The sequence below is a fragment of the Solanum lycopersicum genome, chromosome 2, assembly GCF_036512215.1.
Source record: "Solanum lycopersicum chromosome 2, SLM_r2.1".
Taxonomy (NCBI): domain Eukaryota; kingdom Viridiplantae; phylum Streptophyta; class Magnoliopsida; order Solanales; family Solanaceae; genus Solanum; species Solanum lycopersicum.
In genome coordinates, this window is record NC_090801.1 from 64,830,550 (window position 1) to 64,852,299 (window position 21,750).

The following is a 21,750-nucleotide window of genomic DNA, read 5'->3' on the forward strand; positions in this document are numbered from 1 at the left end:
CATTCCATTTACAGGTTTATTGTACTGAGCCAATCCAGGAAAAATTACGCCAGTTTGTTTCTGTACTGTTTATAATTTATATTTGTGTGCATGTTTGTGCTGTTGGTCTTTGTCTTCCTTGAAGATCTACAAGCAACCAAAGAAACCAAATTAGTTAAAAGTTTGTTTCATTTCTCCTCCCAATAGGGAATTTTATTTGTTCATGATAAACAGGGCCTCCTTCCATCTTTCAGTCCAGCTTTTCATCTCTTGCGTGATCTGATCCGTAAGTTAGGGAAAACAGTAAGTGTGTAGGCATACTCTGTAGCACAAATTTAATGAGTTTTACCCTCCCATGGATAGAATGGAGCTTCCCTGTTCATTAATTGAATCTATTAAACACCTTGTCTGTGATCTCTTTATAGTGTGTCTTCCCATTGTAAATTGGTACTTTCAAATATGTTAAGGGGAAATCTTTTCTATGAATTCTGGTAATCTCAGACACTTCAGCTTCTACTTCTTGACTTGCATTGTGATCAAGAAAGATTGCAATCTTGCCTTTGTTCATTTTCTGAACACTTATCTTTTTCATATATTGAGATAGTATTCATGATCAATATTAGTGATTCTTCATTAGCAGAGGCAAATATGATAGTGTCATCAGTATAAGCCAGATGGTTTATCTCTGGACTATGCCAAATCCAGCAAATCTGTGCTCTGAGAGTGATGCACTTAATGCCCTTGGCATGCATTCTGAGGCCAAAATGAATAGAGTTGGTGATAGAGAAGAGGATCACCTAGTTTTACTCCTTTTTTTAAAAAACTACATGGTTGCCCATTGATCAAAATGGAATACCAATTATTAGAGATAATTCTATACACCATGTAAATGAGACTCCCCAAATACCATTATTAATTAGAATCAAGTTAGTGCAAGTGATATATCTGGATAGTTCATAGCCATCAAACAAAGATCTTACCATTTTCATCATCCTCTTTAGGTATTAGCAAAATACCAAATAGTCAACTCATGAGTTATAGCAAGGTCCCATAAAGTTTTTGGCTTGAGGGTTCCAGACTGGATAGTAATTCACTAGATCAGGGAAAAAGATTGGCAGACTTCTCAAGTTAAGAGTCATGTCTATGCGAAAAGGTGTAATCCACAATCTTGCAAGACTTAGTACAAGAGGTACTCCAAAAAGATTCAGATCTGCAGGAACAAAGTTGCTTCTTTCTTCAGAGGAAACAACAGAAGTTATATTCCTCCCAAAAGCAAGATCCTTTTGTAATAGCACAGATCTTTCCAAGAATGAATCCAAAGTTATCAAACATGAAAATATATGCAGAGAATCTGGTAAGACAACAAGAAGTGTCTTTGATTTGAAAAGTTACATGCTCCAAAAGGTCAAATCTGTCAATCAAGCCTTAGATGCTGCTGTTCCAATCAAAGAGCCTATCAAGTTCCACGAAGCAATGAGATACTCACTCCTTTCTGAAGGCAAGCGGGTTTGCCCTGTACTCTGCATAGCCGCCTGTGAGCTTGTTGGTGGGCAAGAATCAACGGTGATGCCTGCTGCTTGCGGAATGGAGATGATAATCTCTATGTGTCTGATGCACGACGACCTTCCGTGCATGGACAATGGTGATCTCCGTCGAGGAAAGCTGTCAAATCACAAGGTTTTTGGCGAAAATGTCACTGTTCTAGCTGGTTATTCACTTGTTGCCTTAGCATTTGAGCATATGGCAACAACCACTAAAGGGGTGCACCCAAAAACAATGGTTCGTGCTGTTGGAGAAGTAGCAAGGTTGATTGGACCAGAGGGGGCAGTGGCTGGCCAGGTGGTTGACATGCTGTGTGGAGATAAATGTGATACTGGATTGGAAGAGCTTAAGTATATTCATAGTCACAAGACAGCAGATTTTACAGAAGCCGCGGCTATTGTAGGAGCATTGCTTGGTGGTGCATCTGAGGAGGAGATTAATAGAGTTAGGAAATTCTCGCAGTGTTTTGGACTGATGTATCAGGTTGTGGATGATATTCTTGATGTTACTAAATCCTCTGAGCAACTAGGAAAGACAGCGGGGAACGATTTGTTGGCCAACAAATTGACGTACCCAAAGATGATTGGCATTGACAAGTCCAAAGAATATGCTCAAAAACTTAGCAAGGAGGCCAAGGAGCAGCTTGTTGGTTTTGCTCCAGAGAAGGCAGCTCCACTTCTTGCTATGACAGATTTTCTTCTTCATCGGCAAAAATGAATATGTGCTACAACCAAAAAGTTTGACGCTGTTGTCGGGGATCAAACCCGGGTCACCCGCACGACAGGCGGGAATACTTACCACTATACTACAACGACTGCTTGTTGATTCAATAGGGAATGGAAGCTTCAATAAGGTTTTGAAGTTGCTACAAATAGTTCAAGTATTTCTCTTTCTGTTTTAGCTTTATCAATCAAAGTAATGAATATTGTGCATTTGCAGTGGTTTTGTGATTTGTTGATAAGCTTGGTGTTCTTATACTTATATTGCTTTGTGAATAAAATTGCTGCACCAGATGGCATTTTGTCTCATGAGATGATCCACGCCGCCACAAATGAGCAACAACAATTTTTGAACGAGTCTGATATTGCTAGGGCGGTTAATGCTGCAATAATCATTATTATGAAATATATGGCTGAGTATCCTCTTAGGTATGGTTGAAATTAGGTCTTATGCTGAAGGAGGATTGCCTAAGTCTTGTAAGGAGTCCACCTCATCTCATTAACCACTGATGTGGACTTTTGTCATTCTTTAACAGGTATGAACTTCACTAAATTCTCTTGCTTAGACTCGATTGTAATGAAAAAATAGTGATCACTATAATTTAGACACAAACACATATTGCTAACTGATTTGTCTTGCATTTGGGCATATATCTTGGACCAGAGCAAATTAAATGGAAAAACTGCAAATGATTTGCTAAATTGGGAGGAAAATGAGATATTCTTGTAAGGTATAATACATTTATTGGACCCTAAATTTGGCATCAAATTTTAATTTTGACCTCTAATTTTTATAGTGCACAAGCACAAATAGACATTTTAACTATCTTACATTTAAATAAATAAACACACGATTTGTAAAGTCAAAGAGCGTGAAAGGCAAACGCTCCAACGTATCTGTCAACTAGTTAAATATTTTACACGTCAATTTTAGAACTAGAAAAAATTAAAATTAATTTTAATTTATGGTTTTAGAGCTCGGAGCTCATTCTTTGACAGAGCTTAGAGGTTTGTTGATGGCTGGCTTCTTGGTTTAGGTATTTGTGGTTGTTGGGTCTGTCTTCATGGGATTTTGGGGGTCATTTGGCTGCTGTTTTGTGTCTTGTTCGAGCTGCTGGTTGCAGCAGTTTGGTGATGATTCTCGCCGGAGACGACAAATCTGATGGGTTTGGGGTCAAGTATTTGGTGGGTTCAGCGAGTTTGAAGTTCGTTCGCTTCATGGGTTGTGCTTCGGTGTGGAGGAAGAAGAAGAACGGTTGGGCAAAATGAATGGGTTTTTTGGGTTGTCGGAGATTGGACGGAATCCGGGGTGGTAGAATTGTCATTTCAGCATTTTTTTCTGTTGTGAGCTTAAAAAATTACTCCTCACGCGCGTAGAATACGTGATTTTCACGCGTTTTGACAGATAAAAATCACGTGCTTATTTATTAAATAGTAGGATAATTAAAGTGCGTATTTATGTACTATGAAAGTTGAAGATCAAAATTAAAATTTGAAGTTAAATTTTGAAGTCTAATATATATATTATGCCTTCTTGGAATATTGCAAGTGAAGTATTGAAGTTTTGAAGATGACACCCCACTACATGCAACATTTAGAGATCCCTCTAACTAAAGTTTCACTTCCTCTTTTTCTAATTAGTTGTTCTTTTTTTTTATTTAATAATTTTTAATTACTTGTCTATTTTGATAAATCAAGAAAGGATAATTTCTTTTACATAATATAATTTTTTAAACTTTTAAGTTTTTTTAATTTATCCACTTCATAATTACTAAGGGTAAAATGATAAATTCACTATCTCAATCATTATTTTCGTAATAAATGATGTCAATTTAAAAGTAGACAAATAATTAGAGACAAAAAAATATTTAGCAACTAAACAAATTACTTCAATTAAAAAAAAACTAACTAAAACTTGGTTAGAAATTAGAATTGAAAAAAGTCGATTATTGTTATCTAGTTAATATCAAACCAAGTAACTTCTACGCGAGCCAATAACCTACATATTTTTGAATTAATCTCAGAAACACACTTATATTTTATCAAGGTTATATTATTCCCCTAAACTTATTTATTAATAATTTTCTATCTATTTTTGCGTGGCACTATTTTTTGAGCTCAACATTGGTTGACTTTCTTTTTTAAGTTAGTGTCACGTAGATCGAAACGGCATAGACAATTACTTATAAAATAAATTCAGGAATAATAAGATCTTAATATAGTATAAGTGTGTTTCTGAAATTTCAAACATAAGTTGAGGAGATAATTCTGTATTTTCCCAAATATAAATAATAAGACCTTTTCTACACCTTAGTTTTTTAAATATTTGTAATTAACCAATTAGTTTAAAGTGCTCATGAATAAAATTTAACATAATATTTTAAACACATTTCTTATAATTATGAGATTCAAAAGGCAAAGTAAAAAAATTAAAAGATTTTATTTTCCTTCCCTCAAAGTTAATCTTATCTCATTTTTAGTACAAAAAGTAAATAATCTTTGTCGAACTTTTAATTGAAGAAATATTAAGTTGCAGCACAGACTTCCAAAAGATTAATTCATGTAATCTTTTGATCTTCTAAGATTATTTTATCAATAAAAAAAACTATTAAAAATATCGAGCAATTTCATTTAAATAATTGTTATTTTTTTCTCTTTGCTTCACAAGCTTATATGTATAATTTATTTTATTGACTTCTTATATTATTATTTTGATTCATTTATTTCATGGTCATAAAATTGAAATGTAACAATTAATAATAAGACAAAAAAAAAACTCAAAATCATATTTTATCAATATTTTTCTTTAAAAAAAATAATATACTCATTAATTTAAATTACGTTTTCAGAAACTAATTTAGTAAAAATAAAAAGAACACATTAAAGAGAATTGGACGGAGATGTGTGAATTAGTATTCGAAGGGTTGAAGTCACAACATTCAATGTAGGCTGAGCCGCAGAGACCACCAATCAATAGCTGCGGCCTGCGCAGGAGAAACACGTGTTGCCACTTTTTCTCACATTGGCTATTACATTCTTGGACAACTCCAAACTATCTTTGACTATTCAACTTGTGAAAACACACAAACTACCATCATCACATCTAACACCGTCCTCTTTTAATGAAACCTTATTTGTTAAAATGACCTAGAGCGATAGAAAATTTTAAAAGCTAATTTTTGAAGTTGCGTTAAATTCAGATATAATATTTTAATATTTTATCAAAGTCAAGTTATTGGCTTCGTTGGAGTTAGACACACATATTTTCATTTATAAGTATTCATTGATTTGAAAAATGAGTTAGCTTTTGAGATTGAGTTAGGTTCAAATATCATATTTTAACACTTATACAATATAATTAAAAATAATTATACATTAAAATTGAATTAGATTCAGATGTCACTTCTTTAATACTTATACAATATAAATTCAGAATAATTAGACTCCAAAGCAGGTAACGGTCACCGAATTGAAAAAATATTTGACAGTACTTATTGTAATAGTTTATCAATTCACATTTGTTACACATGGAAATTGGACCCCCTCACCACTCTATATAATGCATCACCCCCACTTAGAATCGTTTCATCAGTATCAACAACAACCTCATTTAAGTCTTCTTTTTTGACCGCTAGAACCAACAAATTGTTCAGCAATGGCCACTGTTTCCTCAGCCTCTGCTGCTCTTAGAACCATTTCTTCTTCCTCATCCAAGCTATCTTCTGCCTTCCAAACTAAAAAGATCCAATCTTTTAAACTACCTAACCCTCTCATTTCTCAGAATCATAAACTTACTACCACCTCTACTACTGCTTCCAGATCATTTTCCTGCAAGAGCCAGAGCACCTCAACAGATTCAACTAACAGTAAGAAAAGTTAACTTCTTTATCACATTTTTTTTATCAAACACCTTATGTTCAATCTGTGAATACTCAAAAATTTTCTTGATTTCAGCTGAAGTTCAAGAACTTAGTGTCTATGAGATCAATGAACGTGATCGTGGAAGCCCTGCTTATCTTCGATTGAGCCAAAAGACTGTTAATTCACTCGGAGATCTTGTCCCCTTTAGCAACAAGGTAACTTTCTCTTTGCAATCAAGATACCAGAACCTAGAACGAGTCTTTTTAATTCGTATGCTGATTCTTGGTATGTTGCAGCTATATACTGCAGATCTAAAGAAGAGAATTGGAATAACAGCAGGACTCTGCATTCTGATCAAGCACGAAGAAGAGAAGAAAGGAGATCGCTATGAAGCTGTTTACAGCTTCTACTTCGGCGATTACGGTCATATCGCCGTTCAGGGAGCGTACTTAACCTATGAAGAAACTTACCTAGCCGTCACCGGTGGATCCGGCATATTTGCAGGGGTTTCCGGTCAAGTGAAATTGCAGCAACTCATTTTCCCTTTCAAGCTATTTTACACTTTTTACTTGAAGGGGATCCCCGGTCTGCCATCTGAATTGTTGTGTACGGCGGTTCCTCCGTCGCCGACGGTGGAGCCAACACCTGAAGCTAAAGCTTGTGAGGAAGGGGCCGCACTGAAAAATTACACTAATTAAGTGGGGGTGTTGATGTGCAAATCACAACTTTTGTTGGGGTCGTTCTGAAATAATCAATAACTACGTGCTCTAGAATTAAAAAAAAAAGTAACATCAACGTCCTTTTATTTTGCAATTTTTGGTATGTTATTTGTCGTTTTGTTGGGTAAAAGTTTAACTGTTTTGTTAGTACTTTGTATGTATGCCTATTATCTGAATTGTATCCCTATGTGATACGTTCCATCTTTATTATAAAGTCCAGAAAAAGATAAAAATGAAAAAATTATTTGGTAATGAATTCAAGGACGTATTTGTTCGATAACTATTTGAACCATAGAGTTCTCCCTTACAAAGGAGATTTCATATCCAAAGAGATCGAAATTGAGACCACTATGCTCTGAAGGGCTTGAATCCAAGACCTCACCGCAACCCTCGTTGGGGTTCTCAATGATTGAACTTGAAAATGAAACTTTTTTATATGTTGGTAGTGCTCACAAGTTCAAGTTGTTTTCAGTTTGAAGTGCTTTATGTTGTGTGATAGTAGGTGTATTCAATTGTTCCTTTCATCATTATGACCATTGGACCATTATATATTTATTAGAGTTTGATAGTTGATTCTCCATATCCATTTTTATTATTTTTTATTTGAAACATCATCGTTTATTCAATAAGTTTTATTTTAAACAGATAGGCGATAACATATAGTTTGTATTGAAAAATGAATGAGTATTCGTGTGTTAATTTTTTTAGAAAAGAATCATTCAAAAGTGTATGTGATTATTATCTCTCTTTATTATAAACTTTTACTTCTTAATTTTCAATTTATCATTGCCACAAGTCGAGTGCAAATTTTAGTTAAGTATCGGATATTCTTACAACCATAACAATTATTGACATTAGTACTTAAAAAACAATTATGTTATAATTTTATCAGAAATTTTTTTATATACTAGTTAATATATGCCGTGATATATTTTCTCTATTTTATTTAACATGATAATATTTTACAGATCACACAAAGTTTAAATGTACTTATAAAAAAGAAAAAAGTCCACGAATAAAAATTCTTTAAACTTTCTTTAGCATAAATGTATTTCCTCTCACTTTCCTTAACAAACAAAATGAGGAGAATAATAGCAACTAACATTTTTTTTAATTAATTAGAAATACAAAAACAGCCATGTATAGAACACTAATACGATCCAAAAGTCCATAACATGTGATTTACAGATAATTTGTCTTCTTTTAAAATTGATAATAATATAAAATTACAAGGTGGAGTATTTTTATAATCTGTATTCATTAACACGTGATTTATAATATAATTAGTTGGATTTTGGGATATTGGATGCCCCTAAGTAAGTTAGATTAATTTTATTTATGGAGCTCATGCACTTGATGGGCTTATTTATTACTAGTAATTCAAGATATGAAGATCTTATTTTTTAAGAAGAAGAAATCCAATTACATAGATTTACAATAACAAAATGAGGACTAAATCATCTCCGACCTTAATCTCTATTTTATTTTTTAAATAAAGATTTTTTTATTTTTTCAAACATTCAAATCTAACTCAATTTTCCATTTTATTCTCTAAAAATAAATCATTTTCTCCCTCCTCAATATCGTAAAATTATTTTTATATCATTTTATTTTCTTATTTCATGATACAGATCCTTTATTTCCCTTTTTTCCAAATAATCACTTTATACAATATTAATGCAATATAAAAATTTATTTTAAAAATTCTTTACTTAATATAGAATTATATTATTTTTCCTAAATTTATAAATAACATAAATTGCAAATTAATATTATGTGATATACAAATTAATGGACAATTCAAATAAAAGTAAAATTATTGGTGAAATATAATTAAATAAATACTCTATTTTCAAGATTATCATATTGCTTCCATAATGCTTTAATAATGTTTTATTGAGTTCAAAATGAGCATTTTTATCCTTAAATCATTTTATGTCTAGCTAAAAATTATTCAAATCGGAGATTTTCATTCAACAAAACAACTAAGAACAATTGAAAAAAGAAATCAATAAGCACAATCGCAATCACAGCTCCACTAATTATATGGATCGTACACTATTTTTTTTCCAAATATTGTTAATCTGAAAAATGACCTACCAAATTACTAAATTATCGTTGTGATAAATTGTTATGTTATAATATTGTCATGTCGTGTTTAAATTATTGTGTCATGTATCGTATTTTTAAATTATTCTTTTTTATCTTATTATTTTAATTTGTGCATTCTTCATAGTAAAAACTAATAACGATATCAAGCTATATTAAAGTGATAAAAAATAAAAAATTGAAACATTATTAATTCAAAATTAAGTCGTATATATTAAATAATATATTTTTAAAAATATTATATTACATTTAAAATAAATTACTAATATTAGAGATATAATTAATGGTTTTATATGAAAAATAATATGTTAACTACAAAATAATAATAAAATAAGAAAAAAAAATGAAAAAAAGAGGTGAATAGAGAGAATAAAGTGGAATTAAAGATGGTCTGAATATATACTCTCTGTTTAAAAAAAATGATCTTCTTTCTTTAGTTTGTTTAAAAAATGATAAAAAAAAATTTGCAGTAATTTTTCACCTGACATATTTAAAATCACAAAATTAAAAATAATTTTATATATTTAACATAACTTTAATCTAAATTTTTTTTTCAATTTCGTGCTAAATCAAACTATATTATTTTTTTTAAAATGAAGGAAATACTTTTAGCAAAGGAAGATCACAAACATAAAGAAGATTTGTACTATGAATAGTGATTTAAAAATTGAAGTTTCATCTACTGACAGATTTAAGTACTCGTTTTTAATAAGCTTATAAAAAGAGAGTGCCTGCCTGGCCTATTTGAATTGTTCTGTTTATAAAAAAGGGAGTAACATTTCTGTTATTTAATTATTATTTTTTAAATGTATACTCTAAAAACGAGTCGAAAATTGATGTTTGCTATTTTCCTCTTAGATGTACTGCCTTCCTCCTGTGATTTACATTATTGAAAATAGTTATTTAATATATTTATTTAATTTGCAAAATTAAAAGATAATTAATGTTTTTGTATTAAGTTTTTCCTTATTATTAAATAAGGAAAATTACGTATTATAACAAATTATTATTCAAAATAAATATTATAAATTGTAGCTTTATTTAATTCGAATTCGCAACAAACACGTTGACATTTGCTTCTCCCCTGAATCTTGGTCGTCAAACTCAATTATCTCTTTCGTCTCTCTCACTTTATAAAACACACAAATCTATAAGTTGTGTTTATGTTTGTATATAGCGAGAGAGATTATATATACAAATACAAATACATATCTCTCCCTTGTGTATACTTATAATTATACTAATACAAATTGTTCCCTTCCGAGTTCTCTTTTTCCTTTCTCTCTCTCGGTTAATACAATTGTAGGTATAATTAATTTTGTATAAAGCGAGAAAAATTTGATAGACAAATAAAAATGTTTTAACTTGATTCAATTGTATACAAATTCAACATTTATACAAACACCATCATAGATACATATACATAGTAGTTACATATATACATACAATTGTCTAATCGATACACATATATAATTCACCTCTTCACTCTCTGTCATCTCTTGCTCGCTCCACTCCTTCTATCCTAATCTCGCTCGTCACTTTAGCCTAACACAAATAACATATACATATACAAGCAACTTTTCATATACGCTGATACTCAATTTATATAAATCAAATGCTTCATAACAAACATTGATTGCTATAGAGCGCAAATATAAAAAATGTAGGTATAAAGTGCTAATATGATTTTTATGTTTGTTATTCCTAAAATTTACTCTAAATAAATACCCTTTTCGTCCAACAAATACTTGTTTACCTTATAAAATCAATAGATAATTTATAGGGATAATTGTACAGAATAGCAAACTAATAATCTAAAATAAATGGAGTAGCTACTGTTTGATTTAATTGTGCCTCATAGCAAACGTTTGTTAGTCGTCTCTCTTTCTGCTCGTCACTCTCTCATTCTCGCTTGCCACTCTCGCTCTACTTGCCTCTCTCGCTTTATAGAACATACATGTATAAATTGTGTTTCTGTTTTGTATAAAACGAGAGAAAATTGTATATGCACATGCAAAAACATATATATTCGTGCTATACACTTAATCATATAATATACAAATATTTTACTTCAATTAAATTGTATACAAATGCAAATTTTATACAGATGATGATGCAGTGAAATAGGCCAGTGAATTATACAATTGCAGCGAAATAGACTAGTGAATTAAATAATTACAGTGAAATAGGCCAGCGAATGTATAACAAATTATACATTTATATATTTGCTATGGAACGCAATTATGCAAATTTTTCTATAGCATACAGATATATATATTTTTTTGTTTGCTATATGTGAAAATTACGCAAATTTATATTCTATTTCTAATTGTTATCGTTATTATTAATTATAATCATTTTCTATTATAATTTTATAACATTAAAAAGTATAAAATTAACAGTGAACAAGTACATCGGACACAGAGTACTATTCAATATGAAACATTTACTCATCTCATTATTGATAATATCTGGTTTTAACCATTCATGTACGTTACAACTTACAACATTATTGATTATTCACCCCCAAACCAAAACCAATTCATTATTTACTTTACTATTGATAAAAGGAATTAGTTATGTTCTTCTTCTCCAAACACATGAACGTTGCCACAAAAATCCAATTTGTCTGAAACTGAAACCCATTGTTCATCAGAAATTGACATTAACAATGGTAGTTGAAGCTCATCAGCTTTTTCTTCCAAAACCCCCTTTCTCTTCTCCTTCTTTCCCTTCTCCACCACCCCATTTTTCTTCTTTCCTTTTTCACCCTTCTTCTCTCTCTTTAGCTCTCTTCCATTCCGATTCTTCTATCTCTCTCTACTCTTCTTTCTCTCCTTTCTCTATCGCTTCCTTTCCTCCTCCCCAAACCACTCTCCATCCCCCCATCTCCGCCGCCGCTTTCCTCCTCCTACGGAACCCTAATCCGATCACCCTCTTTCTCATCTCATCTCCTATTTACGGAGGCTCCGCAGTTCTCTTCCGTTTCTATATCCTTAATTCTGCTAGGAAGTCTTTTACTCCGGCCAAAGTTGTATGTAATCACACTGATTTCAAGTTTGATGAGAGTAAATTCGGGGTGGTTTTTGGGGTTTCTCATGGGGTTTCCCTGAAATTGGTTGCCGATGTTAATGTATTTGCGTTGTACTCTATTTCGAATAGTAGAGTTTGGGTTTTTGCTGTGAAACACCTGGGGGGTGAGGAGCTGAAATTAATGAAGTATGCCGTGATTGATTGTTCTCTGCCCGTGTTTTCCATTAGTGTATCTTTTGGGGTCCTGATTTTGGGGGAAGATAATGGAGTCAGGGTTTTCCCCCTGCGGCCATTGGTCAAAGGAAGAGTTAAGAAAGAGAGGGCTACCAATAAGAAAAGTTTGAATGGTGGGTTAGAAAAAGATAAAATGGAGATAAAAAAGCTACCTTTACGAAATGGGATGATACATGGCATGAATGCTGAGATTAGTGCTGCTGATGGTAGTAAATTGATGGAACTGAAGTTTACTTCCAATGGTATGGTCGAGAACCGCACTGAATCAGGTGCTGGAATACTTTCTGACTTTGCTGTCCATCCATAGCTATTTTAGAAGCTTGGCATTGAGAATCCAAGTTTCTTTTTTTTTTTGAACTGTTCCATTGCTTTTATATTGCAATTATGTTTCTGGTGGTAAATGTAGTACTGTTAATAGCAAAAAGATATGAATCACTCGATCCTGAATATGGGATCTGTACATGTATCTATTATGTTACTCACATTTATACTGTGTTTGCTTCAGGATGTCTATGTATGCTGCATAATAACAAAACTCTGGTTGGATTTTCGGGATCAGTTTCTAAGTAGAAATAACTCCTTAGAAAGATCGAGTAAAAGGATAGGCATTAGTTATTTATCTGGCAACTTTAGCTACCTCCCCTCACGGTAGGGAAGACCCATAACTCCACAAATGGTGGGGTTTGAGATGCTAGATTGTCTCCAAAACAGTGTGTTCTAGTATGTTAAGTAAATGACATCCCATTAGAAAAGTCTGATACCAACAATGTCGTGAGTGATCATCTTTAAGATTTAAGATTCATGTCCTAGTCTTGTACAAATTTGGATGTTAAGATGGCTGTGCAGATATACTGAAGTTGTCAAAATTAGAGATTATCACATCTGTTTGAGAGCACAAATAACAACCGTACATGATAAAATAAGAGGTTATCTAAAATAGTTTAGTTATGTTGTACGGGATCTCTATATGCACATAGTTGCAATAATATTGTGATTAGAAATGATAAAAGAGGACAAAGTAGATCTAAGACCAAATGGAGAAAGGTTGGCTTGATATCCAATGGATCGATTGAAACAGATTTAGCTAAGACATAAAGATAAATACATATATCTTTATGAAAGTATACCAACTAATTTTTATTTAGTTGCTATACTTGCATCATGCCAGGTGTTCGTGAATGACTCATCTTAATCTAGGTACTTGTATATCCTTTTATGGATAAGAGTTAGGTTGAGACGATGCCTAGATTTAGAAAATTTTTAATTTGTATTAAAATGAAATGAACCTGAACAGAGCAGAATGGATGAAGTGGATTCTTATCGTTAAATGTCTTCTCAACAATCCATTTTTCAGGAGTAACTTGTCTTCTGCAAATAACAAGTATTGATCATTTTCTGGTTTTCTTGGCTTCCTGATATATGTTTGAAATCAATAATGTATAAAGCTAATTTTCTCTTTTGTATCTACCACGTCTCTTGATGCCATCACTACTTACTTTATAGGTGACAGAATATTTTTTTTTTATAGCAGACCCCAAATAATTTGGGATTGAGAGGCAATTTATTGGCAGTCATAAATGTGGCAGTATTTTGTTTGGCTTATCAAAGATATGGCTTTAATGTATGTCGTGATTTCTTTATACGTGATACACTTCCTCCCTCTTCTTCCATTGTTGATATCTCTATTTTTCCCACTCTCCAAGATATAAGGTTATTGTCTTGAACTCTAAGTTCATCCTTGGTCAGAATTAAGAAAGGTATCATTGGAAGTGCAGAATCTAAATGAAGTAGAGCTTTCGTGGAAACAATTTGATTGGGTTATAGTCTTGGATTAGCATATTTATGTTGTGTATGATGGTGATGGTTTAATCTGATTTTACTGTTTACCTATAGGCTGCATGAGCACTAAGTTGCATAGACTTTTAATGTTATATATTTTTGGAAGTGATGAAAGATAGAAGTAGTTATTTTGAAAGATGTTAAATCGACCTTGAGATAATGTGAACTAGTGTTAGTTATATCTGCTTCAATTGTAGGAATTACTATGCAGAAAACTCCATTGAATAATATTACTCGTATTCTCTTAGAAGGATGAAAAAAGAGGGTAGGTCAAGTATTTTGGGTGGCGAGAGTTAATATGTTTTAAAAAATCAACCAACAAGCCTAGCCAGTTTGCATATTTGCTCTTATCCCCCATCCTATGTCAGATCCCTCTTAAAGAAAAATACTACAACACAAATATTACACTTGCGTTTAAAGACATAGAATGCGGTGTGAACTAGTTAAGCTAATGACTAAATTGCAAACTTTAGCACTAATTCCGTTCTTTGAGTTTTGGCTCAGAACACTTGGCACTCCATTTCTTGTCCTTTTTTCCTCTTTACTCTGTATCTTTTGCCTTCTCAAAGATATGAATGTTCGACAAGGCTTCTAGGAGATTGCTATATTTATTTCCAGGAAAAGTGTCCTTAGTTGCTACTCATTTTCCTGTCTGGCTATTTTGGGGTGGTTTTTGTCTTTAATCTTAGGAATAAGGCAGAAGTACCACTCTGAACTTTACCCGAAATCCCAACGACACTCTTTAGCTTTACGAGGGTCCTAATATACCCCCCTTTGAACTCATTTTTTAATGAATTTTTGTGTTCCTTTTGTACACGTGTCACCATTGTCCAGGTAAATGACGTGCGGTGTATACTTGTGCTTTTATTACACAAAAAGGGTCCCACTCCATTACTTTACCAAAAACCTTTTAATTTTCCAATAACAAATAAGTTCAAATCTCTCACTTTTTTGAGCCTCGACCTAAACCATGATTTTCATTCTGGTACTTGATATGTAGGTTCCATTTTGGTATTTAGTGTTTGATTTCTTCAGGAGGAGAAAATGAGGTATTGATTTCATTAGGAGGAGAAAAAAATGAGGTATTGATTTTATCAGGAGGAGAAAAAATGAAACTTCTAAAATCAGGACTAATAATTTGACATGAAAGAGGGGTAAAGAAAAGGAATTTACACAAAATAAGCTTACCTTTTTTATTCAAGGAGAAATTTCAAGAAGTGTATTAATTTGGAGCCACCCTAATGGAGAATGAAGAAAGGGTAAATTGAAGATGAAAAGAATCAGCTTTTGAAGAAAGAGTTTTCTTTTTCAACTTTCGCAATTACACTTCGCCAATTCCTATTGATTAGAGCTATTGTACTAATGTTCCCATGCGCCTCAGATTAGTGTATTCACGCGTGGTTCCATGTCAGCACAAAAGGAGCACAAAATACCTAAAAAATGAGTTTTTTTAGGGGTGGGGGTGGGGTCGTGGGGAATAGGGACCCTTGTAAGGTTTAGGCAGTGTTGTAAAAGGCGCTCGCCATAGCGCCTTTGGCAAATGGCGAGGCGAGGCGAGGCGAGGCTGTGTCGCCATTATCCACTGAGGCGAGGCGACCTCAAATAGGCGACCCGAGGCGACCCAATGGCGACGTAAATGGCGTCGCCATTTTGATCTTTTTTTTAAAAAAAAGTTTTAACTTAATAATATTAGGTTTTTTTTTCTATTCTCAAACTTTCATTAGACTTTCGTGTATTCCTCTTCTTCTCTTCCTCGAGTCGCTGCTGCTTCTTCTCTTCCTCAGTCGCTACTCTCTTCTTCTCTTCCTCAGTCGCTGCTCTCTTCTTCGTCTCTTTTCCTCGAGTTGCTGCTCCATTCGTCTCTTTCTCTTTCACTCTTCACTGCTCCTTGCCTTCACTACTCTTTTTTTCCCTCTGTTTTCTTCACTCTCTGTTTTGTCCCGGATTACTGTAAAATGCTTTTTGCTTTCACTGTGCTGTGACTGTTGTCCATTATTTTTTTGAAAAAAAATTAATTCTTCTATAGTAATTATTATAGTATTTGTAATATATGTAATTGCTATTGAAATTTTGAATATTATATGTGCAATTAAATGTTGTTAATTTTTTGTATTAATTGGTGCCTCGATTAAAAAAGGCGAGCGCCTCGCCGCGTGGCGAGGCAGGCCCTTGTCGCCTCTCGCCGTCCAAAACACTGGTTTTAGGTGTGTCGCTCGAATTTAGGGTATAGTTTGGGGTGGTACTTGTGCCTTGTTCCTTAATCTTATTACAGTGATACTTTGGTTGTTTTTGCTATTGTAAAAATGTAGTTTGACATCATTTAAGTTTTCTTTGATTTCGCCATCATGTTAAGATCTAGAAGCTCCAATTCTGTTGTTGTTTCCTACAGCTGCTAATTGTGCATTCTAACTTGCAGCAAAGTTAAGGTCTGTGAGACTCAGACAAGATTCCAGAGAGGGTATTGCAAACTTCGTGGCATTCAAGAACAAGGATGATAATTTTGAGTCGATCAAGATACCGGTTAAGTCAGCAAAAGCTATTGGCATTCAGGCCTTATCTTCAACCAGGTTTCTGATCTTGGACTCTGAAGGAAATCTTCACCTCTTGTTCCCTGCAACTTCTGTTCATGGATCAGAGACTCCTTATAGCATGAAACAGTTAACTCACAACATGAAAGTTCGAAAGCTCACTGTTCTTCCGGATTCTTCTACAAGTATATTTCCATCCTTTCAAATTTAATAATGTTGTGTTCATTTATTTTTTTAAGGACATAATGCCGTGTTAATTTACTGATATCTTGCTTCAGAAATGTGTATAAAAAGTTGATGTCATAGAATATCAGCTTTCTCTGTTTTGTTATGCCATTGGCTGTCCTTTTCAGGAACACAAACTGTTTGGACAACAGATGCACTTCATACTGTACACATGATTGCGGTGACTGACATGGATGCATCTTCTGTCAATAAAACTGACAGCAAGGATCCTGCAGAGAAGCTTGTACAGACTTCAGGTAATGTTTTCCATGTATTAATAGTATGGTTCTAAGTTAGGAGAAACATTTAATATCATGAATAATGCTTGAAATATTTCTGTTTCAGTCACCCCTTAAAATGACCACATGTAAATCTTAATATGCTCTGAGTTGAAACTTCAGACGATTTTTTTGCTTGTATGATAATATGTATCAAGGAAGAACATTCATTTGTTTATTTTACGATTGTCATTCTTGTACTATCAGCTCCTTTGTTTTCCCATTTATAACTTTTTTTTTCTTTTGATGACAAGGGAAACCCGCAGCCGCTCCTGTTAATTTAACCCTTTATTATATTATTATATCACTTCTGATCATCATCTGTAACATTGGAGTTATTAGGAACCCATTATTATATTATTATATTACTTCTGATCTTCATCTGTGACATTGGAGTTATTAGGCAATTTAAGTAATTTTTTTCTTCTTTTACATTTATGTAGTTGTGCAAGCAATATTTTCCAGTGAAAAGGTCCAAGAAATTGCAGCTTTGTCTGCGAATACAATATTGCTTCTTGGACAAGGTATGCACAACTAAAATTCTATATGGATCATGCATCCATCCCTTTGTCTTATCCTGCTAACGGGAAGAGTCAAAGTTTAATCAAGTTAGTTAGCATGCTTATAAAAGGAGTGTAGTGTCAATTTCGAAGTTAAAGTAAGTAACGTGTTTGAAGTCATCCAAGACAAGGTAATTTGTTCACGTATGCAAACTGCTGGTCATTTATCTTGAGACCTTTTCAAATATTAGTTGATCACAACCCACTGTATAAATTGTTGAGTCACAATGCTGGATTGATTGCAGTCATTGTTGGAAAATAATAATTATTTTTTTTAATTTAGGAAACCTCTTTTGATCGCACCCTCTGTTATTTGCAGGAAGCATGTTTGCATATGCAATTTCCTAGAGATGCTGAGTGCTTTTTTGTGGTCAGTGAGTCCTCCCCTTCATTAACATTTTGTTCTACATACATCGGATTCTCTGACAAGTAAATTTCTTATGGGTGTCAGCCAGAAATTTTTTATATTGATTCTTTCAGCAAGATATTTTAGATGAGCATCTTTTCACATCAATATCAAATTATTTTGTTTCCTCGCGGGAAGAAATATTTCATGCTTTTTCTTCGTCTGAAAACAGTAAGAGTATATTATTGGAAGCCCTTCCGGCACAAAGGTTGCGTTGGAGCCATATTTACAAATCAATAGTAAAACAAAAGAAATCCTTGATTTTCTTATAAGGATTCAATGATCACCTTTACTTTCTGTCTAAGGCTGTGTTTTCTGTCAAAACACCTTGACTTCCTTTGTATGCTTGGATTGAACTCCAATGTCTCTTCTGCTTCGCTGTTCCTCCTATGTTGTTCTAGCACTCTAGGAGATCTATAAGTGTACTTTGGCATAGCTCATTTAATTCCTTTCATACTGAAACAATTGCCACATCAGTGACTTCACAGTGAATGAAGACTTCATAGCGAATGACAATATGATTGATGGCCTCAGATTCCTTCTCACATAAAAAAGCATCTAGAGCATTACTATTAACCCCTCCTTTTCAAAAAAAAAAAAAGATTAAAAAAATAATAAAAATTAACCCCTCCTTTTCACATTTCTCTGTGTCAGGCATGCCTCTCTAACAACCATACATACAAACTGGCTACCTTATATGATCTTTTAAGCTTTAACCCTCCAGATATGTTTTGAGGACCATATGCATTTTTCATTTGCTGTTATACCCTGAAACTGCTCCTATACCTTAATAATCACAAAAGCAACCCCATTCATTTTCTAGTCATGGAGTAGTCTTCTGAAGTTTAAGTTGCATTCCTGCTGTCCCAGACTTCATGGATAGTTGCATCAGGCGTCAGGACTAAGCGGTCAGGATGTTTTTTCTTAATGTTTGTGAACCAACCCATTTGTCACTCCAGAAAGACATTTTCCTTCCACTCCCAACCTTGTAGTTATTAGTAGTAGCGAAACTTGGCCAGTGTCGTCCTGATTATTTTCCAAACATAGCACCACAAGCTGTTGTGACTCTCTGGTGCACCAATGACCCTCCTGTCCATACTTGACACTGATGACCCTTCTTCACAAGGCTTGATCTTCATGACAAAATCTCCATAAGCAATTTCTCGATGTGCATCTCAGGTTCCTACCTGGCCCCGCTTATCTTCCGCTCTGCATCAAAATACTCAATTTCATGATTTTCAGTGGCTTATTGTGCTTTAAACATTAAATTTATACACCCTTCGTCTTTTGAATGTATGGAAAGTAAACCTTTTCTCTTCCCCCCGTCCACCCTCCCCCTTTTTTTTGCTGCATTGCAGGTCATCATGTTTCACATTTGGATAGACAAGTAATGGCAATTGGGTGGTTTTGGTTGAGTTCTCTTGTGGGAGGAGTAAGTATATGAGCGATTTGTATACTTTAAACGTTCCTTCTTCAAATTTTAGAACCCGGTCATGTTCATTTGTCGCACCTGGTTATTGTACTTCTTTTGTGGGTATTGAACAATCTTTGTGCTGCAGTTGTCAATATCTATCAAGTGGTTCATAACAAGTGAAGGAGGCTGAGCTCTTGGAGTAAGGATCTTGATCTTTTTCTCATTATTTCTACTAGATGATAAAATTATTAGTATCAGAGAGAGATATAGTAAAAAGTTTGCCTAAGTTTTTAGTGTTCAGAAGAATTTTGTTGAAGACCAATTGAGAAACTGGATCTTTCAGAGGGTGCACCGTGTAACATACTCTATGTTCCCCTCGGAATGTTAGTATAACTATTTAAAGTTTTGACAAAAAATTGATTGCGTTGGAATGTATAGCGCGATTGAGTGCACTTTGAAATTGATAAATGCATTGTTTGTGAAGTATGTGTGTGTGTGGTGGTACGAGTGATGGATTGAACGGTGCCAAAGAATTACTAATTTTTTTATGGTGGATGTAATCTGGTTTAGATTTCATTATTTCTTGGATAACTTCTGAAAAGGGTGAATAAATTGTGCGATTTCAATAAGATCTTCAACTGTGGACTAGAATTTTAGTCATTTGGTCTCTTATTTTAATTTCTTAAATATTATTTGACACACCAAATAATTAATGCAACAGAAGTAGGTTGTGTAAGAAACATAATATCTTATATCGTGTTTTTATTGGCAGTGAAGCTATTTGGAGGATCTGACTAGTGGCTGTTGGGCGAGGTCAACTCTTTCAGCAATTGATGCCCGCTCTGCTGCATGACTTCCATAACCGCCAGAGATCAAAGTGTATTGTAACCATTGAAGCCGCATGTGTTCTTGGTCGTTGCTGCTGGAATTCTCAACATTGATGAGGGGGTACGAGACCAAGCATCCATGTTAAGACGTGTGGTAAGAGGGCTTCTGCCATTATATTGGTCTAATATTGGCTTGTTTTTGGGAATTTAGCTTCCTGTCTGTAATAAGCTTGGTAGGATTATGCTTATGTTGGAGATGAGGTTATGGTTTTCTGATAGTTGTGCGAACTTAAGCTGTCATACTCCGTGAGATTAACCCCTCGTTACCAGAACATAGATTATGTAATAAGAAGTCTTTAGCCTTTTTCACTATTGATTGTAATCGAGAATTATCTCAAGGATGTTAAGTCAGTGTGGAACTATTTACTGCGATTATCTGGCTCTCTAGAGTGATATAGATGCTGTTGAATTATAAGATTTTATTTTCACCGTCTTCACTGCTGTCCTACTCGTTTGCAACTTAATTCAGATTTACTGGTGTCGTATAGTATTTCAATAAAAACTTTTTAAGCTTGATTCGTCGTCTTTCAAACAGTTTTTGAAAGTTGAAGTTTGGCTTTTGGGGTTGAGGTGAGGGGCATTAGTTGAAACATGTTATGTATGTGAATAACAAAAACTTTGTAGATTTCACTGCAGAGAAAATGAAGCTTAAACTGTAACTATCCTTCATGTGGGGTTTACTTACCCCTTTACAATGAAGAAAAAGTAATTTTTTTTTATCCGTTTGCTACTGTTTGAATTGTGGTCCGGTTGAATAGCCCAGCAAAGATTCTTTAAACATCAATTCCTTGTCTGTCTTTTGGGCATAAACAACTGAACAAGTTTGGGTAAAATTAGGGACAGAAAATATAAAAGTTGGATTCCCATTTCCACTCTCTCAAGATTATGGAGCGTCAAATAAATTACTCATTTCCTTTGACTGGCACTAATAATTATTTATGTATACATTCATTACCAAATGAAAAAAAGTGCGACAAGTCACATATTTGTTAAAGGATGAAAGAAAAACTGAATTTTTATCCTAAAACTGATAATGAAACCTACATTGCATATACAGTTGAGACAAAAACTGACGGTGACTATATGCCCACGAGATGATGGACCTACATACCCCATAATTATTACGACGATGATCTTGACATCCCATTTCCATATTTCAATTTTTAACTATTTTTACTTTTTTATTACCACTTATACAAAAAAGAAAAAAGATATGTGCGGAGAAAAAATGTGATACAAAATTTATAAAGGACCGTGGAATCAAATTAAACCCCCCAATGAAAATAACCCAACAGTCTCAAAAATCAGCAAGGATATGTATGGTCATACATTGGATTACCTTACCAACACATGTCCTTATTTGAATGCAAATTTTCATTGTTATGATTATTTTTTTTGCATAATAAAGATCAAATTC

At 33.5% G+C, this 21,750-nt stretch overlaps 3 protein-coding genes across 17 annotated transcripts; all 3 read left to right on the forward strand.

Moving 5' to 3' along the window:
* Positions 1–46: 46 nt before the first annotated feature.
* Positions 47–3,780, forward strand: LOC101249319 (geranylfarnesyl diphosphate synthase, chloroplastic-like). 5 transcript variants are annotated; one of them, XM_069294514.1, is made up of 4 exons: positions 357–2,401; positions 2,534–2,776; positions 2,905–2,971; positions 3,278–3,780. In XM_069294514.1, the coding sequence occupies exon 1, from the start codon at positions 1,117–1,119 to the stop codon at positions 2,236–2,238; it is 1,122 nt and encodes a 373-aa protein (XP_069150615.1). In that variant the 5' UTR covers positions 357–1,116; the 3' UTR covers positions 2,239–2,401; positions 2,534–2,776; positions 2,905–2,971; positions 3,278–3,780. The 5 variants fall into 5 exon arrangements, with proteins under 5 accessions (XP_069150616.1, XP_069150615.1, XP_069150617.1 ...); XM_069294515.1 differs by lacking the exon at positions 2,905–2,971 and having other exon boundaries at positions 47–2,401; XM_069294516.1 differs by lacking the exon at positions 2,905–2,971 and having other exon boundaries at positions 425–2,401; positions 3,216–3,780.
* Positions 3,781–5,601: 1,821 nt separating this feature from the next.
* On the forward strand, positions 5,602–7,084 carry AOC (allene oxide cyclase). Of its 2 annotated transcripts, none has more exons than XM_019211978.3 (3): positions 5,602–6,115; positions 6,195–6,316; positions 6,398–7,076. In XM_019211978.3, exons 1-3 carry the CDS (start codon positions 5,896–5,898, stop codon positions 6,797–6,799), a joined length of 744 nt encoding a protein of 247 aa, XP_019067523.1. In that variant the 5' UTR covers positions 5,602–5,895; the 3' UTR covers positions 6,800–7,076. The 2 variants fall into 2 exon arrangements, with proteins under 2 accessions (XP_019067523.1, NP_001234019.1); NM_001247090.2 differs by having other exon boundaries at positions 5,829–6,106; positions 6,398–7,084.
* A 4,287-nt stretch (positions 7,085–11,371) lies between these two features.
* LOC101248829 (uncharacterized) lies at positions 11,372–20,770 on the forward strand. 10 transcript variants are annotated; one of them, XM_069294519.1, is made up of 8 exons: positions 11,372–12,438; positions 16,452–16,748; positions 16,917–17,045; positions 17,510–17,590; positions 17,946–18,000; positions 19,391–19,464; positions 19,592–19,645; positions 20,219–20,770. In XM_069294519.1, exons 1-5 carry the CDS (start codon positions 11,601–11,603, stop codon positions 17,972–17,974), a joined length of 1,374 nt encoding a protein of 457 aa, XP_069150620.1. In that variant the 5' UTR covers positions 11,372–11,600; the 3' UTR covers positions 17,975–18,000; positions 19,391–19,464; positions 19,592–19,645; positions 20,219–20,770. The 10 variants fall into 10 exon arrangements, with proteins under 10 accessions (XP_069150620.1, XP_010316345.1, XP_069150621.1 ...); XM_010318043.4 differs by having other exon boundaries at positions 17,946–17,996; XM_010318042.4 differs by having other exon boundaries at positions 11,398–12,465; positions 17,946–17,996.
* Positions 20,771–21,750: the final 980 nt, after the last annotated feature.

Bases quoted from the DNA above. Each gene is read 5' to 3' on its own strand.
- AOC (XM_019211978.3), top strand. From the start codon at position 5,896: ATGGCCACTGTTTCCTCAGCCTCTGCTGCTCTTAGAACCATTTCTTCT. The intron at 6,116-6,194 runs GTTAACTTCTTT...TCTTGATTTCAG, and splicing joins TTCAACTAACAGTAAGAAAA to CTGAAGTTCAAGAACTTAGT. The intron at 6,317-6,397 runs GTAACTTTCTCT...GGTATGTTGCAG, and splicing joins TTGTCCCCTTTAGCAACAAG to CTATATACTGCAGATCTAAA.
- LOC101249319 (XM_069294515.1), top strand. From the start codon at position 1,117: ATGTCTATGCGAAAAGGTGTAATCCACAATCTTGCAAGACTTAGTACA.
- LOC101248829 (XM_010318042.4), top strand. From the start codon at position 11,601: ATGGTAGTTGAAGCTCATCAGCTTTTTCTTCCAAAACCCCCTTTCTCT. The intron at 12,466-16,451 runs GTGCTGGAATAC...TCTAACTTGCAG, and splicing joins CGAGAACCGCACTGAATCAG to CAAAGTTAAGGTCTGTGAGA. The intron at 17,046-17,509 runs GTAATGTTTTCC...ACATTTATGTAG, and splicing joins GAAGCTTGTACAGACTTCAG to TTGTGCAAGCAATATTTTCC.